General features: G+C 48.0%; 1 protein-coding gene across 4 annotated transcripts in view; it reads right to left on the minus strand.

The window, feature by feature from the left end:
* Window positions 1-20,196, minus strand: part of SPECC1 (sperm antigen with calponin homology and coiled-coil domains 1) — a 144,724-nt gene that overhangs the window by 46,741 nt on the left and 77,787 nt on the right. For 3 of the 4 annotated variants that reach the window (XM_068975993.1, XM_068975992.1, XM_068975989.1), the window contains exons 4-6: window positions 10,692-10,899; window positions 8,193-8,266; window positions 7,652-7,867 (exon numbers count right to left, since the gene is read on the minus strand). In XM_068975993.1, the coding sequence (XP_068832094.1) occupies window positions 7,652-7,867; window positions 8,193-8,266; window positions 10,692-10,899 (498 nt within the window). The remainder of the gene's footprint in view (window positions 1-7,651; window positions 7,868-8,192; window positions 8,267-10,691; window positions 10,900-20,196) is intronic. The other variant, XM_068975991.1, reaches the window with a different exon arrangement.

Here is a 20,196-nt window from a genome sequence, read left to right on the forward strand (position 1 = left end):
GATCTGTTCATGATGGCTCTTTTCTCAGCTACTGAACGGAGCCCAGCCCAGGCCCTCCCGGTGCTGCACAGACTCCCCGCACCCTGCCTGGTTTCCGGACCAAAGCCTGGATGTCTGGAGCTCTGTTCCTCTTTGTCCTTCCTCTAGGGCTTTGCTCTCCCGTATCTCCACCTGTAAGGTACTCATCCCAAACTATCTTCAGTTATACACAAGACACTCTGAAAGAAGTCTGCAGATCCACATGAGACAGGAATTGGGAAGCACTCTGTCTCAGGTATCAAGTGTCCTCTGAATTTCACTTCTGAATTGCAACGTAAGCATTTCTAGGACAATAAAAACCACCAGGGCAACATGGCGATTTAAGAACCACAGGAACATTTCATAAAAATCCTGCATCGGCCCCTGAAGCTACTGATGGCATGCACAGGCCTCAGACTGTGAAGAATTTCAGCTACACAGAGAATGAGTGGGGAAAGAAGAGAAAATACTACCAGTTCACCCCAATTCCTCTGCAAGGAGAGTGAAGGTGCAGGACAGCCCACCGACTCCCTCCCAGCCCTGGTCCTAGAGGGAGGGCCAGCTGGGGAGCGGCACCTGGAGGACACGCGGAGCACTCCTCCCACAAAAGGTCAGCAACACTGAGACACGACCATCTGAGGAGGCCAGGGTGGTTGATCCGCGGCACAAAGGACGGTAGCAAAAAGCCACAGGACACGCCCAAAATGGATAACGACCAAGCAAAACAGACCCCCAAAGCCAGCTCCCACATACCACCTGTGCCAAACAGAGAAAAAACTGGACACTGGTGAATTTCCTCGCTGGCACCTTTTCTGCTGCATTTCTTTCAGCGCCTCTATCTCTGACATTCAGCAGAGATTTACCTTAAAGGGCCTCTCCTCTAGCTTAAGATACAAGATTTCAAGAGTGGTTGGGCAGAGTGAGCACAGATGAAGGCAGAATCCAGACACTGATCCTGGGCAGAGAACAGGTCCTGACACACTTGGATCCACTGAAGCAAGGATAAGTGATAGGCAAAAACAGGCCCTGACGCACTGACAGATCTCACAGCGTAAGGTGAAGAGATTCACTGCATGTGAGGGAGAACAGATGTGTAAATAAAGGACAAGAAACAGACTCAGACACTGAAAAGCCTCTGCCTTGAGAATGCAATAAAACCAAGAGAATAAACAAAAGGTGACAATGTAAAATGAAAGGCTGAGTGTTATTAGCAATCTCGTAAGGGCAGGAAAATATCTTCAAGGGAAACTAGCTTAAGAGAAAAAGGAACAAGGGTGTATTGGGAAAGTTTTTCTGAAAATGGATGAAATGAACGATGTCAATGTGGGATTTCAGTTCCATGGGCGGAGAATGCTGCTGACACTGACTGCCTTCCAAGATGCTACCAGAGGGGTTTAACACTTCCATTTTATTATGAGTTCACCTAAATAATACTTCACAATTAAGAAGAAATCCAATACAGTCAATCACCAAACAATCTGTTTTTAGATTTCAACAAGACAACTTTGGACCTCAAATTCCATGTACTGTAATTTCCGATACTTCAGAATTTTTAATTAAAAACTCATTTATGCAAAATTAGTATCTTTGCTCTTTGCCCTCTTATTTCCAATAATGAAATCATTTGCACTTAAAATTCAACCTCCTGTCTACAAAGTGTACTGAAAATGCAGCTTTGCTTCTGCCTTGGTTCTAGTCATCTGATGTGGCTTTTAAGTTCTGAAACTACACGTGCCAGAAAACTGGGAACAAAGTGACCTGGAGGTCCTGCCAGGGGTGAAAAATCAGGCAACAGACTCTTCTAAATAATTACATATTTATTTAGCACTTCATAAACACTTATATATAAAAATAGTCAACAGTCTCCCAAGAAAGATCAAAATATGTGGGGCAGAGACAGCTGTGCATTTGAAGCTGAGGTTGTGTTTTTCTTGTTTATATTTGAAAACACCAGGCAAGTGAATTTTATATCATCGTAAGGACTTTCAGTCCGAGGTAAACTTACAGATATATAAATTCCTATCCCACAAGGACGATTCCAGCGGGTATCGAAACTATTCTTAGAGAGGACAGTGACCTCTCAAGTTGAGTCTTCTAGTGACCCGCCCCACCTCCAACGTCTTCCTGAGATGACCAGTTTGCCTAAGTTTCTGCGGAGCAGACAGAAAGTCCTATCTCGTCTCGTCTCCTATACGGTAGCTGATAGTCCAGATGCTCCTCACACGAGAGATGCAGTGGTCTCTGCCTCGCGGAGGCTGCTGACCTGGTCTTACATCTTCACAAATGGATGCAATTCCAACAGTTTACAGTCTTGTTTTGAACCTTGGATCCTTCTGAGTTACATGATTCTGGACTGGCAAAGTCTTTTAGTTTCCAAGGTGAGCTTATTCACAAGGCTTTTGCCAAAGCTCGTGAGTTCTCAATGCAGTTCTGATCAGCACTGTCACCACGCGAAAGTGTCTGATTCAACCACAGCCTTTATGATCAAGCAAACATCTAACAGAACCCCAAAGAGATTTTGGAAGTCAGCCCAACATGTGGCAGTGGCTTGTTCTGGACTAGGTGAGGAAGTCAGACCTCAGCTTGAAGAGGCGAAATCAAGGCTTGACATGGGGGAAGTAGGGCTTTCTAACTTCTTCAGAGATGTCACGTGGACAGCTTCCTATTTCACCTAAACTAGTGTTAATTTCAAGCTTATCGGATACCGTATTCAAAAGGAAGCATAAAAATAAACTCCAAAAGGTAGGGTGTGGCCTGGTTTGTGTTCTCTCTGCACATGCAAAGCCACAGACTTCACTCAGCACTCTGCTGCTGCTAAGTCGCTTCAGTCGTGTCCGACTCTGTGCGACCCCATAGACGGCAGCCCACCAGGCTCCCCCATCCCTGGGATTCTCTAGGCAAGAATACTGGAGTGGGTTGCCATTTCCTTCTCCAATGCATGAAAGTGAAAAGTGAAAGTGAAGTCGCTCAGTCGTGTCCGACTCTTAGCGACCCCATGGACTGCAGCCTACCAGGCTCCTCCGCCCGTGGGATTTTCCAGGCAAGAGTACTGGAGTGGGGTGCCATTGCCTTCTCCAACTCAGCACCCTGGCTGCCTCTAAAAAAATGTTTTCACAACAGACTCGTACTTTGTGTTTTTTGTCTTTTGTTTTTAGAACAATTTCATTTTGTGCTTCAAAGACTGCTGAATCTTCTGAGAAGAAACAGGGGGAAAATCAGAGGGAAGGATCATCTTTGTGCAGAGTTGATTCCAAAATGCAAAAAAAAAAATAATAATAAAAGGCAGAGACTTGCTGGCAATGACTGTTCAAGACAATGGCTGTTCTAAGGAGATCGTTTGGTTGTTTATGAAAAGGGCATTCCTCCCCTACACATGCCCCCTCTCACACAGAAATGGCTGTGGCTCCCCATCGCGGCAGGGCTGGGCGGCCTCTCCTCCTCCACCTGCTCTGCTAGCTGACAGAGACCATGGAGCTGGAAGATAGAAACAGGAGGCACAGGCTGGTAAAGGGGTTACTCCATGTAACACGACTGCAGTCTACACACAAGAACTGATAGCTGGCAGTGTCCAGGGGCACAGCTCAGATCCAGGACAGGATCAGCACACCTAGATTTCGACTTTTCCCATCCCTTGCAGAAGTCAAGAGGTCTTCAGACAGAAAGAATGCCATGAACAGGCTCCTCCCACTAGACCTTTGCTGACAGACAAGGGTGTTGGCAGAGATGACGGAGACCAATCACATCAGGCCCCTGACAGAATGGCCTGTGGGTCCCTCTACTGTCCTACAGTTAAGAGTAAAAAAGAAAAAGGACTTCTTTTATGATACACACGTGCTGTGTACACACGTGCTGGAGAAGGAAATGGCAACCCATTCCAGTATTGTTGCCTGGAGAACCCCATGGACAGTGAGAAGAGCTTGGTGAGCTATAGTTCATGGGGTCACAAAGAGTCGGACACAACTGAGTGACTTGGCACGGCACACAAGTGTCAAAGGCTTCGGGGAGGCACACATCCTCGGCCCACTTTTCAAAGTGAATCTGTAGACGGGGCCGGGCAGCAGGCCAGCAGACGCAGCTCTGCAGAACTACAGGCGGCTTCTCTGATGCCACACGTGTGAAGCTAAGCTATGAAAATGCATGTCTGTGCGAGTGAACGGGTGATGCTTGCCGGGATACTGGAGGACCAGTTTCTGCCCCGAGGGCCAAATAAAATGCCAGCAGCCCAACAGTTGGAGGTATGAATGTGAGGTCTGCTCAGAAAGTGTGCGGGAATCCTCTTGAGAACTGGCCTCTCTCTCCCCAAGGTGGGGATGGGGAGGGGGCTGGACATGTCAACAATCCCAGGGACCCAGGAAGCTACACCTCCAATGCCCCACCTCCCTTCCAGTGACAGCCCCAGACACCCAGCAAGCAGTGTGACATGTTACATCTGTGAGAACAACACAGGGTGCACAGAGGCACACAACCAAAGTCAGAATGCAGGCGCACACACAGAATTAACAGCTGACCCCAGGGAGGCTGGCAGTGACAGGCTGCATGCTGCTGGCTTCAGGAGCGGCAATGCAAGAACCAGAAGCACAGGCTGACGCATCGTGCACCTGAAATGTCCTAGTTTGGAAGCTGGCACAGCTAATCATGCACAGACATTTCAGCGTGTTTAGCTCTTTAAGATGTTTCCCATGGCTGCTCACTGGTGTCACACAATAACTACAGCAGAAATCGAGTAAGTCCCCTGCAAACAATGGTTTTAACAGTTTCACGGTAAGAGCAGACACACAGAGAGGTCTGTCCCTGCTTTGGTCTGAGACACCCACGTCATGCATGTCTCACTGACAGGGTCTTTTGTTAGAGAGGCTGCGTGTGGCCCATCGAGGCAGTAAGCTGAGTTGCATGTGTGTTCTCTAAAATTGCCAGGCCCAAGGACTCAACTTTTCAGGAAGAATATCTGTTGTTTCAATTTCGATGAAAGTTTTAATCTCATTGTATTTCCCTTAATGGTTCAAAACAAGAAACAGCCAGAGTTGAAAAAGTTATTCATGATCCTTTCATCCAATAATTTATGTGTCTGGCAAAACTGCCCACTTTCAGGTCCACAAAAACTACACAGGCTTGTTCAGATTTCTGGGAGAGAAAGATGAGGTCCATAACCTCGTGTGGAGGTGCCATATGTAAGGGAGACCCCAGGCTTCTGTCAGGAAGATGGTTCAGTGGGCATGCAAGTCCATGACTCTCCATCAGAGAAAGCTCAGCCCATCAACTTGTCTCAGAAAACAGCGGAGCCTGGGGGGATGGGCCTTAAAACCTGACCTACTCTTACCTCATTTAAGAGACGAAGGCGCTTGGTCTGGGAAGAAAACCTGCAAAGGTGAGATCAGAGCCTAACTGTGCCATGTATCTTAACATCAATTATTCTGACTCCAAAATAAAAATACCTCTGAAAACTTCACAGGGCTGAAGATAGCTAATGAGCTAAGTTTTAGAGTCATCTAAAAATAGTATGCTAAATAACGTTCCACTGTTTTAGGTACTGAGTTCTTGGGAACAAACGCTAATTCGTCTGCACAGCCAGGCCTGCCGCCCACCCGCCTGCTGGCCTGTGTTCTCTTAAGAGCCAGCTGATGACAAGGCGAATCGGTCCACCTGGAGTCATGATCCAGGTGCTTCTCCTACAACGCTCTTACCTTCTCTTGTTGTACTAATACTTGGAGGACCTCGTTAGAATTTTCTGCACCTTCTTTGGCTGTGGCTGAGCCAAGGATGACTTCTGAGTTCTCGTTAGGTGACTGTCAAAGTCAAGAACTCAGGCAGCCAAGATGGAAGCACTATGCTGATCCGGGACCTCGGAGGGTGGGAGCTGGTTCCAGGTCTGGCTCAGGTGGTGTGTTCAGGGAGAGGCAGGGCCGCTGGCAAGTAACTTCTCCAAGGCCAACACTTAGAAGAGGCAGCTGGTCAGGGCGGCCAGAGCCTGGTAAGAAACCACTCTGGCAAGTGTCTGGAGGGTGGCCTGAGGCAATGATGGCCAAGAAACCCACTGATGGCACAGGTTCCGTAATGTGTCAGTTCTCGAATTTGGAAATATTGTGTGATAAGGGATTAAACTGCTGTATTTGGGAGGTAGGTTTGCAAATCACTGGAAAATCAAAAGAGAAATGTACTGCGTTTTTGAAAAAAGTGCCCCTAAGTTAGAAAATGCTGGGTATAGCAAATGGGGGGCCCTATGTGGTCAAGCTACATGTAGGCGTCCTGTGACATCAGCCTTGTATATATAATCTGACCTGCTTCTTAGAATCTATACAATAACTTATTGAGGGCCACATCTTACACTCACGGCTTGTCTTTCACTGTTTATCTGTGAGATGACGTATATATGAAGCAATGCAAGTTATAATGTGGTTCTTCCTCCAAAGACACACAATAGAAAACCAAGACACGTGGACAAGCAAACAAAAGCAGACACCACAGTAAACCAGAACAACCCACAGTCATTTCAACAGGGAACACCACGAAATCTGCTTTCCCACTTGGCTGCTCCCTGAACTGAAAATTCATGTGCTTTGGTGGCCAGAAAGTATAGGTTTCACTACACAGTCATGATCTTGATTTTCATAAACAAAGGGTCACGAGATTGACCAAATCAAGTTTGGTAAGAGAATCAAAACAGAATTCTGAGCAGAAATCTACCCCTTCCACTGCCATGAAATTCACGACACTACATCAGACCCAGAGGCTGGGAATCCAGCCTCCAGCAATCGTGGAAAACAGTTATAAATTGCAAGCTGTACAAATCTATATCCAGAACCTACTAAGGGTTTTTAAATTCTACTGTGCTTTATATTGAGAGACATCTTAAAATTCAAAATAACTTCTAATAACCAAGAACCTCAATGTTAAGGACATCTATTCCTGACAGGGGAAAGACAACAATGCATGAGCTGAAGCCTAAAATACTGTGACAATCTTGCCCGGAAACCATTTAAACTTTAAACAATAAGCAACTCTGAGCTCACTTTGGGAACAGCTTCCTCTGAAAGCTCGCTGTTAGGACAGGCTTGTTGGGAAAATGCGGACTGCGATGTCCTCCCCCTGATCGCCCCCCTGAAAGAAGAAGGGAATCTCGTATTGGCCCAATATGTGTTCTCCATGCTGACCCTTTGAAATAAAGTGAGTTATTTCAAGCTCTTCTGCAGAGGGCATACAGGAGCTGCTAAAAAAAGGACACACCCTGCACCAGGACAGTGGGTGGGGTCTGCACCCACCAGCCAGGCTGCGTAGCAGGCCAGCTTCTCCCACTGAGTGAGGATGACCCACACGGGGTGCTGAACCAACACGGAGATGGAAAAGCAGCCTCTCCTCCAGACCCCAGAGAGGACTTGGCTGGAGCTCTGTCCTCATGGTAACCAGCTTCCTCATCACCAGGAACGGCAGTCATGGGGCTCTATGGACTATTCCTACCATGGAGCTTGTTATAACTTGGCCATAGGGTTAGTTATTCATCGGCCATGGGTTAGCTATAACCTCGCCAGAGGACTCATTATAACCTGGCCACAGAGCTAGTTATAACCTGGCCATGGGCGGGGACAGAGCAGCAGAGGGACCTGGAAGGAAGGAGAAGGCTCGGTGAGGGCAGAGACACCTCCGCAGCCTGGGGGAGGAGAGCGGCCGGGACCCACCTGCCGCGGGTCTGTGCATCCCCCAGCGCCTTCTGCAGCCGGGCGTTCTTCTCTTCCTCCTCCAGCAGCCTCCGCTTGACAGCGCGCAGCTCCTGCTGGGCCTCGACCTTGATGTCATTAGCCACCACTACTGCCGTCTGCAGGTCAGCCTGGAAGCGCCGCCACTCTTCCGTCTCGTCCTGGAAAAGCCAGGTTGGCGCCCACATCAGACTGACGCCCCAGCCATGGTTCCAGGGCCCAGGGGTGTCCATAGGAAAGACGGGCTTTGGGATCTTGGTGCTGGGAAAAGGCACAGGGGGGCTGCACCTGCAGGTGCGGGAGTCCTAGCCCTGAAATTGAGGCTGCCTAAACCTCCCTCCTGGCCACACTGTGGTTCCAGGCCCAGCAAGTTTACTACACAAAGCAGGGCTAGAGAGTCATCAGGGTGTGTCTCAAAGGTGTCCACACCTCAGTTAACGGGGATACTTCAGGTAGAATGATGCTCTGGCTCTGACCGCGTCTCACCTTTATCTGCTTCGTCAGAGTCTTCAGCTGCCTCTCCAGGTCCGACTTCTGTTCCTCCAGCTTCATCACGCTGCCTGGAAAGAAACAGGCAGACTGGAGTCAGAAATGTCTTGAGCATCTGGGGAGCTGAGCTCAGGAGCCAGGCAACCTCAGGTCCTGCCACGGGCTCTGAGACCTGCCCCTGTGGCCAGGCTTCCCAGCTCAGCACCCAGAGCACAGGAGCCAGAGGCAGAGGGTTCCTCCAAGAGAAACAGGATGAGTAGGAACGTAAGTGATGTGAGGTTAGGGTTCAGCCTCAGAGACAGGCTGCACAAACTCACAGCGCAATGGGAAGAGAGCCAACAGTCGCTCACGCTCACACGCTGAATGACTGGAAGCAGCACAGCAACCTGAACATCCTTCGCTGCTGTGATGTGGAAAAACGGCTTTTCTTTAAATTTATTTAACTGGAGGATAGCTGCTTGACAATGCTGTGTCAGTTTCCACCGTACAACAATGTGAATCAGACACAAGTATACACGTGTTCCCTCCCTCTTCAGCCTTCCCGAGGGTGGGGTTCTGAGTAACAGCAGGAATGGATGGTTATTACTATTGTGATATTTAGATCAGCTTCCAGAGTCTGGAACTGACTCATAGCTAAAACTCTGAATCACCTGGGGAAACTTTTCAGAAGCACCGATGTTCAAGCTCTAGACCCTGACCCATGGAATCTGGTCTCCCAGGGAGACAGGGTCTGGGGGTATCTATGGTCCAGGCAGGTACAGACAGCTGCCAGGCACAGAGGATCAGCTCCTGGAGCAAAGACGGGTTATGCTCCCTTGAGCCTCTGATTCCAATGTTTTCATCAAAGTTTAATGCTGTTTGCATTAAACTGGCTCGCTGGTCAATATCTTCGTGGAAAAAAGCCCGTCCCATGGGTTCTGGAACCTGCTCACTCACAGCGTCCTTCTCCCATGTAACATTTGGCAGGCATCTGAAAGACACTTCTGCAGCCTGGGGCACTCAGAACTGCCTCATCTGCCGGGCTGGAACTTCCCTCCTGTGGGTACTAGCGCTGGACGAGAGAGCTTCACACCCTCCTGGGAACCTGACCACACGTTTCTTTGATTTGGGTTCACAACCACACTGTTCAATGTTTTGGTTCTTTTTAAATTTCATGAATCTACCAATGTCACTACTTTCCCATCTGCTCTACTCAGCACTTTCCCAAGCGGCTCGGGGGCAGACTGGGAAGGTCCCTTCCTGGTCTCTGGAGGTTTGGTCCACATGAGGGTACTGCATTTCTGGTTGGTATAAAGCTCCCCTGTGGCTTGGATTTCCTGCATGTGATGTGCCCCGGCTCTCCCACGCCAGGGACAGTGGATGGGATTTCAGAACTACACTTGGGGCTGTTTTAATTTGTTGTGAAGCAAAGGCTTCTCACTGCAGTGGCGTCTCTTGTTGTGGGGGTGCACGGGCTCCAGAGCACAGATTCAGTGGTTGTGGCGTACAGATTTAGTTGCTCCATGTCATGTGGGATCTTCCCCGATCGGGACTCAAACCCACGTCTCCTGCCTTAACTACTGGACCACCAGGGAAGTCCCTGGGGGCCCATTTTAAACAGAGGCATCACCAACATCCAAGCACAAAAATGCAAAACACATGGCACTGAATCAGCTGTGAAAGACACCTGTGGATGGTCCAGGCTGAAACAGGAAGGCGGGGTCACCTTGTCGCACCCAAGCTGGGGAGGCCCTCTGGGAGACTCAGACTTTTTCCCCGTCTGCAGGGTGCCAGCAGCTATGGCAGCACCGTGTTGATTTGGGCAGGGGGGTGGGGGTAGGGGGATGGGGTTTACAAGAAAGTTTTGGCAAACAGGTAGATTCACCACCAGTAAGAGTTCCAAGAATAGTTTGGAGGAACTGTACCCACTGGGGAACCTTTCAGCCCACCAACTGTGCTATGTTCAGCAAGGCGGGTGCTGCTAAAAGCTTGCACACTAAGTCTTTTGTTACTAAAGGAAAACACATTAGATGGGATCATCTGATAAGGCTTATTTGGACAAAGCAGGCAGTGTTTACCTAATCTCTGAAAAACATCCCTCCCTACTCAGAGGTAGCAACTGGTTCCTAAATAAGCCACACACAAGCGCCTCTTCAGGAACACGTGGGCGATGTCTCAAAGTCAGCTGATCCTACTGTCCAGGGGACCCATGCTGGGGCTGTTTTCTCCTGAGGCCGACCCCCAGCCCCCATCCTTCTACCTGGCAGATCCCAACGTAACACCTGTTGGCACCTAACCAATAACACGCAGCTTTCTAACGCCCACACACGCTCCACCCACGACCAACAGCCTTTCTTCATCAGCTGTTCTGTGGCCCAGTTCAAAAGACCAATGATTCTGTCTCTTCTATTGGCCTTTCTTCTTGGGAGACCATAGCACGCTCAGAAGGAAGACCTGGCAACCAGTGTCCCCACCTCCGTCCTGACCCATGCCCACAAGGGACTTGGGTCCACTTACTTTCCAGCTCACTGATGAGCTGGTTGTTGTGCAACTTGACGGCACGATGCTGCTCCACCTGGTCCTCCAGCTCGAATATGGTCTCCTTCATGTCTTTGATCTCTGCATCACTCTCTGATGCTTTCTCTTGTAGCTTCAGGCTGGTTCTGCTCAGCTGCTCTGCCTGGTGATCGCAGATCTCCTTTAGGTAAGAGTAATCCTTTTCCACCTAGAAAGCAAGCAAGATGCCATGGTCACCTGAACAGGAAAGAGCTCCCCCCATGTCCACGCTGGGCCCGCTGATGCAACAGCAAAGGAAACCTTGGGCACGTGTGTGCCCAGCACCGTCTCTGTGTTCTGGGCCTCAAAAACAGCCAAGGCAGAGAAGCGTGATGGATGTCAGGGGCCAAATGGATGGATTCTGGGCCCCTTCCTGTGGCGTCAAAGAAACCTTGTTGTTGTTGTTCAGTTGCTAAGTCGAGTACAACTCTTTTGTGACCCCAAGGACTGTGGCCCACCATGCTCATTCTGTCCATGAAATTTCCCAGGCAAGAATACTGGAGTGGGTTGCCATTTCGTTCTCCAGGGGATTTTCCCAATCTAGGGATCAAACCTGAGTCTCTCATGTCTCCTGCACTGGCAGGAAGGATCTTTACCACTAGCGCCACCTGAGAAGCCCCTAAAGAAAGCTGCACCTGCTGCAGTACCCCTCTTTGCTGCCCCCTTCCTTGGAGCTGTCCCAAGTGGCCACTCGCCTCACAGCCACAGTGGAGCAGCGCCCTCTGCTGGGAAGCCCTCTGTCAAGTACCTGGGGCTAGTGTTTTCTTTAGAGGAACACTAATGGGACAGCCACAGCAGAAATGTGCACACACCAGACACAGATACATGCACAGCACACTCACTTCACCTGTTCAAGTTTAATCAGTAACGTTCTCAACACACAGAAAAGTACCAAAGGGGACAAGATAACTGTGTGCCAAAACGGGCAAACCAACTATTAATTTTTGTCATGTTTGCTAAATCTTCTTTTACCCTAACAAGATTTGTTAAAGCCTCACCCTTCCTCCCACACCAGAGTGTCCAGAAATTGGCATGTGGTTGTTCCTTGAAGAATTTCCCACGTTTACTGTGTGCGGATGTGCCAATGACAATACACACTGTTGTTCTGGATGCTCTAAAACTTTGACACAAATGATATCACACTATCTTAGGCTTCTGCAGGGCACTGTATGATACACTTCATTGTATCTTATGTAAGATGCTCTCGTCCTGTATTATTATTTTGTCCTGTACATACTGTGTTGATTACACTTCTGTAATTTGCTTTCAACTATGTTTTTGAGATATATTCATGATACACAATGTTCTAGTCAGTACTTTTTTTAAAAAAGAAAAGCCTTATTATTTTTTAATGCACCATGATGTTTGTGGGCTGTTAGTTCCTAAACTAGGAATTGAACCTAGGCCCCTGGCAGTGAAAGCGTTGAGTGCTAAGCACTGGACTGCCAGGGAATTCCCTAGGTCATTACTTTAAATACTGCATACTATCCTACTGCCTGAATACACAAATCACTTTACTATTTTAAGCTGTATCCTGGTTCTACAGTCCTTTGTTATTAATAGCTGTATATTTAGCAGGTTATGTAAGCTTGACACCTAGTAGGTTTCTTCCCAGATTTGGAAGGCTAAGTCTCCAAATACAATTTTTTTTCCCAATTGCATTTCATGTGCAGAATCTGTGGGTATTTGAGAACAGTACTGCATTTTATTAAAATATCTACTCTGGGTATAACATTCTTATTTTTTACAGTTTTCTTAATTATTTCATTTTTGGCTGGACTGGGCCTTCACTGCTGTGCAGGCTTTTCTCTAGTTGCGGCAAGCAGGGGCTACTCTCTGGTTGCGGTGCGAGGGCTTCTCATTGCAGTGGCTTTCCTCTCATTGCAGAACACGAGCTCTAGGGTGAGGGGGCTTCAGTAGCTGTGGCATGTGGGCTCAGTAGTTGCGGTTTCTGGGCTCTGAAGCACAGGCTCAGTAACTGTGGAGAACGGGCTTAGTTGCCCCGAGGCATGTGGGATCTTCCGGGGCCAGGGACTGATCCTTCGTCCCCTTCACTGCCAGGCTGATTCTTTCCCACTGAACTACCAGGGAAGCTGTGTACTGTTTGTCAATTGGGAGGTTTTGATCAAGGATAAGGAAGGAAGGGACTGAGGGAGAAAATGAGCGAGTGCCTGTGTGGGGGAGGGGAAAGGGTGCAGGTTCCTGTGGCGGGGAGAGGAGAGGGGCAGGAGCGGCACTCGGGGGTGGGGCCACAGGCCTGGACCAGACTGCGGTGTGTAAATGTCAGTTCTACCAGACTGAGCCCTGTATCCATCCATCTCCCTGTCCTGGTGTCCTTATCTGAACAATTAAATGGAACTTAATACTTAGTTTATCACTATGCCTGGTACAGGTAAGCACACAACAGTAGCTATTCTTTCCTAACTGCTTTCTGTCTCCGAGTATGTAAGCTCAAGAAAATTACAACACATGGAAAAGACCAAAAGTCTTATGTCCTAGGATAGCTACTTTAATAAACAGAAGATAGACAACTCTTAAGGAGAAAAAGCCACTGCATTTTAGCTCCTGGAAGGCTGGCATCTGACAGCCTTTAACAAGCAGCCACAGGAGGAACCTGTGGGCCTTGCCTCCCAAAGATCCTGGCTTTCTGCAGAGCAACCAGGCTCCGCCTCACAGACCCTCAGGTTAAGGGCCACTCCCCTGGGGTCTAGAAATATGTCCTTTGCTTGACTGGGACTAAAACAGGAGGATGTGAGCAGGTGAGGAATGGCTGAGGACTCGGGGGTTTCCATGTGCAGCTCAGGCTACCAGCCTCTCAGGAGCTCTGGCCTCCGTTACATCCTGCATGTTGGGGTCGTGAGCACAGGTGCAGGTACGGGAGGGCCTGAGCTGGGTGCCGTGCATGGCTGAGTGGGTAAACGTACAGATCAGTGCACAACATTCTTCCTTCTTGATTTTGGAATATTCTCTCAAGTTTAGCAATGTACTCTGGAAAGCTCTTTTATTAAAAAAAAAAAAAGTAGCTTTATCACGCTTCCAATAGGGGCTGGGGAGGTATTTTTAGACTTATCCCACAGAGTAACTAATGGAGAGAGAAATTAGATCATTAGAAAAGAGCAGCTCGGCCAGCAGCTCAGGCCAGCACCTGCCCTTGATGACTACTGGGTGCTGGCTGACCCCTGCACCCCTGGCTCCTCGTTCCCTGGGCCAGGTCACTGCGGTCCAGCTCATCTGGTTCAAGAACAGAACTGACATGCAGCATCATGATTTCCAAGGCTTCCCTTTAAAGACAAAAATCACTCTCATGCATATCAAGCACATCTCCTCTTCAAAAGTCAACTTTCTCTAGAAATGGGGCATGCAGAACTGCATCACAAATTAGTCAAATAATTCCTGGGAGCCCCAGTTCTCCCCAGAGAGGGGTTGCTTTAAGCCGGTCCCGATGCTCAAACAAGCACTAAAGGCAGGTGGCAGCAGAGACCACTTGGGAGGGACTGTCCTGCAGGGCTGGCCTGAGCTGACAGGGGCTGGGATCTCAACAAGGTCACTGACTTTCCTCTGGCTGGTCAGACACTGAATCTGAGGAATGGTATCCTCATTCGCCTGTCCCCAGGATCAGACCCTGCATGGACTGTAGCCTGCCAGACTCCTCTGTCCATGGAATCTTCCAGGCAAGAATACTGGGCTGGGTTGCCATTTCCTTCTCCAGGGCATCTTCCTGAATCAGGGATCAAACCTGAGTCTCCTGCATTGGCAGGTGTTTTCTTTACCACTGAGCCACCTGGGAACCCCTTTCTTCTGGGTACAAGATGATAAATATGTTCTAAAACTGATTGTGGTGATGGCGCCACAACTCTGTGGATATACTAAAAACCACTTACCTGTACACTTTAAATGAATTCTATGTCACTAAAGGTGGTAGTGAAAAAATTCTCCACAGGCTCCTACTGGCTTGAGAGTACAATTCAAAGCTCTTGACGGGGTCTCCTCCACCCCAACTGCAAGCAGCTGCCATGCACTCCAGAAACTGCAAACCACTGGTTACTTCTTTGATGAGTGAGAACTTACAATTGTCTTTCCATGACATTCCTGCTGTCCTGCCCCACCAACACATCTGGTGAACCCACACTCCCCTCAAGATTCAGGTTCGAAATCAAACGAGAATGTGTCTTGATGACCTGGGTTTTCGCTGTGACTTTCTCTACTCTAAACAAGCAAGAACATCTTTCCCAGTTCATCGAGACGTGGCAGGTTGCTCTCTATCAAACCTAAAGGCTCTGGCAGCAAGATTGCTGTGTATTCGAGCCCATGTGACTGCTTTAGATGGTTTTCTCTCTCTTCTTTATTTTCATGTAAACAGGAAGCAGCACAAACCAGGGATGAAGAATAACCATTCTGGACTTCCCTAGTGGTCCAGTGGTTAAGACTCTGTGCTTCCACCACAGGGAGCACAGGTTAGATCTCCAGTCAGGGAACTAAGATTCCTGCACACTGCATAGTACAGTAAAAAAACAAACAAACAAAACCAGAAAAACTGCAAACAGGGTGATGAAAAGTAAGTGCAACAAAATTTGCCTCTTCAAAAACAAACAAACAAACAACCAAGAAGAGTTCTGGAGTCAGCCTCTGGCCTTCATTAGTTAATGAACTAAGTCTAGTAACTTAACCATTCCCTGCCTCAGTTTCCTCAACAAACCCTGAGATGGGTCAACAGAAAAAAAAACTACATAAAAACAGTATTTATACCCTAAAATTATGACAACTAAGTGAGATTAAATGACGTAAAGGCACCAAGAATGTCTGGCACATATAAAGCACTAGAATAGTAGTTGTTATGATTAAAATATGATAAACTTTTATTTAACATATTGATATAATTTTAGCAGCCTTTCTCTACTAATTCACTGCAAGTTTCTCTGACATTCATTCCTTCATTCAATTTACTCAACAAGCATTTACTGGACGCTTAACACATAGAAGAAGTCACGTGTTCAGTTCAGTTCAGTCACTCAGTTGTGTCCGACTCTTTCCAACCCCATGAACTGCAGTATGTCAGCCCTCCCTGTCCATCAACAACTCCCGGAGTTTACCCAAACTCATGTCCATCGAGTCGGTGATGCCATCCAACAATCTCATCCTCTGTCGTCCCCTTCTTCTCCTGCCTTCAATCTTTCCCAACATCAGGGTCTTTTCAAATGAGTCAGCTCTTCGCATCAGGTGGCCAAAGTATTGGAGTTTCAGCTTTAACATCAGTCCTTCCTATGAACATTCAGGACTGATCACCTTTAGGATGAACTAGTTGGATCTCCTTGTAGTCCAAGGGACTCTCAGAGTCTTCTCCAACATCACAGTTCAAAAGCATCAATTCTTCAGCGCTCAGCTTTCTTTATAGTCCAACTCTCACTCTCTCTCTCTAGTTGCAGCATGTGGACTTAGTTGCCCTTCGGTATGTGGGACCTTAGTTCCCCAATCAGGTATTGAACCCGTATCCCCTGCATTGGACAGTGGATGTTTTTAAAAAAAATTTTATTTTTGACATGAATACTGGAGAAACGATAGCCTTGACTATACAGACCTTTGTTGGCAAAGTACTGTCTCTGCTTTTGAATATGCTCTCTAGATTGGTCTTAACTTTCCTGCCAAGGAGTAAGGATCTTTTAATTTCACGGCTGCAGTCACCATCTGCAGTGATTTTGGAGCCCAAAAAATAAAGTCTGACACTGTTTCCACATCTATTTCCCATGAAGTGATGGGGCCAGATGCCATGATCTTTGTTTTCTGAATGTTGAGCTTTAAGCCAACTTTTTCACTCTCCTCTTTCACTTTCATCAAGAGGCTCTTTAGTTCCTATTCACTTTCTGCCATAAGGGTGGTGTCATCTGCATATCTGAGGTGACTGATATTTCTCCCGGTAATCTTGATTCCAGCTTGTGCTTCTTTCAGCCCAGCGTTTCTCATGATGTACTCTGCATATAAGTTAAATAAGCAGGGTGACAATATACAGCCTTGATGTACACCTTTTCCTATTTGGAAACAGTCTGTTGTTCCATGTCCAGTTCTAACTGTTGCTTCCTGACCTGCATACAGATTTCTCAAGAGGCAGGTCAAGTGGTCTGGTATTCTCATCTCTTTCAGAATTTTCCAGTTTATTGTGATCCACAGTCAAAGGCTTTGGCATAGAAATAGATGTTTTGGCAGAAATAGATGTTTTTTCTACAGCTCTCTTGCTTTTTCGATCATCCAGCGGATGTTGGCAATTTGATCTCTGGTTCCTCTGCCTTTTCTAAAACCAGTTTGAACATCTGGAAGTTCATGGTTCACATATTATTGAAGCCTGGCTTGAAGAATTTTGAGCATTACTTTACTAGCGTGTGAGATGAGTACAATTGTGCGGTAGTTTGAGCATTCTTTGGCATTGCCTTTCTTTGGGATTGGAATGAAAACTGACCTTTTCCAGTCCTGTGGCCACTGCTGAGTTTTCCAAATTTGCTGGCATATTGAGTGCAGCACTTTCACAGCATCATCTTTTAGGATTTGAAACAGCTCAACTGGAATTCCATCACCTCCATTAGCTTTGTTCATAGTGATGCTTCCGAAGGCCCACTTGACTTCACATTCCAGGATGTCTGGCTCGAGGTGAGTGATCACACCACTGTGATTATCTGGGTCGTGAAGATCTTTTTTGTACAGTTCTTTTGTGTTTTCTTGCCACCTCTTCTTAATATCTTCTGCTTCTGTTAGGTCCATACCATTTCTATCTTTTATTGAGCCCATCTTTGCATGAAATGTTTCCTTGATATCTCCAATTTTCTTGAAGAGATCGCAAGTCTTTCCCATCTATTGTTTTCCTTTATTTCTCTGCACTGATCACTGAGGAAGGTTTTCTTATCTCTCCTTGCTATTCTTTGGAACTCTGCATTCAGATGGGTATATCTTTCCTGTTCTCCTTTGCTTTTTGCTTCTCTTCTTTTCATAGCTATTTGTCACATATTAAGACTGTACATACTGTGATGGCTTAAGTAACTGTACCATGAGTGAGTATGCGTTATCTTGCTGTGTTTATTTTTTAAATTGTGGCTGTGCTGGGTCTTTGCTGTTGCCCAGGGGCTCTCTCTAGTTGTAGCATGTGGACTTAGTTGCCCTTCAGTATGTGGGACCTTAGCTCCCCAATCAGGTATTGAACCCATATCCCCTGCATTGGACAGCGGATGTTCTAAAAAAAAAAAATTTATTTTTGACTGTGCTGGGTCTTCATTGCTTTGCTCAGGCTTTAGTTGCAGCAAGCGGGGGCCACTCTCTAGTTGTGGTATGCAGGCTTCTCATTGCAGTGGCTTCTTTTGTTGCAGACCATAGGCTCTAGGGTACATGGGCTTCAGTAGTCGTGACTTTCAGGCCCTAGAGTCAGGGCTCAGCTGCTCCAAGGCAAGTGAGATCTTCCTGGACCAGGGATCAAGCCTGTGTCCCCTGCACTGGCAGGCAGATTCTCACCCAGTGGACCACCAGGGAAGTCTCTGTTATGTCTGTTTTACATCTAACTTGGTTATTCCCTTCTGCTGAATCCTTGCCCCTGTTCTGATGGAGCCATGATTCATTTATGCCAGCTTCCGTCTGCACTATCTTTTTTACAATGCTTCTCTGCCAAAGGGGAGGGAATATGCTAGTTCAGTTTACACTTTTGTTATGGAAAAAGAAAGATGGGGACGGAAAACTCAAAGAAGAGGGCAAACATCTCTATCTCTCTGAGGCCCTCTGGGACATCTTCGGGGTGGGGCTGTGATGCTCCCTGAGGAGCTTTCTAAGGTCTCAACAAGGAGACAAATGCTGGGGTGGCCAGAGGCTTCAGAGACCAGTACTGCAGTCAAGTTTAAGAAAGAGACTGGAGCTCAGGCCCAACTCAGCACCATCAAGACACTGGGCTAGCCAAGAAGTCCCAGCCCATCCAGGATGTGGCCTCCTGGTCCACAAGCCCACAGCCCTCCTGGAGCTGAGGGTCAGCGTCTCTGAAAAAGGAACACAGATGGTGAGACCTAAAGCTTCAGACAGGACCTACTGGGGGGGAAGGGGGACAGACATGGTCCCTCAGATACCTGAGGGCAAGAACTGGGCCTGGTTGGGCCTGGCAGTGGGGCAGAGGGCAGTGAAGGGGCTGGAGGGGAAAGTAGATGGGGTGGGGAAGTGACCAACCAAGTGGAGTCCTGCTGGCTGTGGCCAACGGGGCTCTCACCTGCCCAGAGGCCACACCCCCTTCTCTTCTTACTAAGACCCCCTAACTTGTTCAGGAATCAGGCTGTGGTCCTGCAGTCTCAGGGAAGGTGACCTGAGGGAGGGTCACCAGGTCACTGGGTGTGACTCAGTCCTGCCCAGGTATAAGGAGGGTACCCAGGGAAGGTTCTCCCACAGGACTGTAGGGACTGTGGGGACCAGATGCTGAAAGCACCATGCTCGCCTGCACCTCCAGCAGGAAGGCAGAGAGGGTCTCAGAGCTGCCAGCCTTGAGCTGTGATATTACACTGCCTGGACCCCACCACCAGCCTCGACCCCCAGACTCCAGGTTATGGAGCAGAGCGCACATCCACCGACTGGGGTCCCGACACCAGGGTTTGCTCTCACTGTCTAAAGCACCAACTGGTCATGCTCACAGACCACCTGTCATTTCAGCCAGGGTCCAGGTCTCTCCATCCCTGTAGGGTCCTGTCTTCAGTCATGGTGATGGGGCCATTGACCTGCCACATCGTCTCTTGAATTCTGCTGTGGCCATTTGTGGCCAGTTGGTCCCCTAATCATTTTGTCTTGGTGACAACGCTGGTCACACAGTAATCGTGTTACCTCTTATTTTCCTTGGCCACTCAGGCAAGTGCTTCTTTACAACCAACCCCCTTACTCCACTGGAGGAAATGCCTGAGTTTTGCAGGAGGAACTGAATTTCTACCTACACGTTGTCAACCTCAGGGGAAGAGAAAAATCAGTGTCTTCTTTTAAAACTTCTAGGTTCCAAGACTTATAAAAATTCTCCAGCTTGAAATCAAGATCCCAAACGACTAGAATCTTGACAAGTAGACCTAGGCTGCATTATAATCTAGAAAAACAAAGATGTGGTCCAACTCCACACTGCTGGCCAGCTAGGGAAGGCATGTGTGCGGTGGCGGGAGGCTAAGGCTTGATTCTGTGGAAACAAGAGCCCCACCCCACCCCACCCGCCCCGGCCCCACGAAGCTGTGCACAGGCAGGTTGTACGATCACACAGTCAGCTGCCAGCAAAATTAGAAGGTGGAGGTCAGAGAAGCTGGAAGCCTGAAGATACTCGAACCCAGCTGAAGACGAAGAAATGAGAGGAAGAGAAAGCCTGTAAGACATCCACACCATTAACAACCAGAGAATCAGGTTGCAATGGACCATTCTTAAGGCAGATGAAGCAGGAGAGACAAACCCTCTGGGAGTTCAGGGCGTAATTTGTATCAGGAGAGTG

Source organism: Capricornis sumatraensis, chromosome 8, assembly GCF_032405125.1.
Source record: "Capricornis sumatraensis isolate serow.1 chromosome 8, serow.2, whole genome shotgun sequence".
Taxonomy (NCBI): domain Eukaryota; kingdom Metazoa; phylum Chordata; class Mammalia; order Artiodactyla; family Bovidae; genus Capricornis; species Capricornis sumatraensis.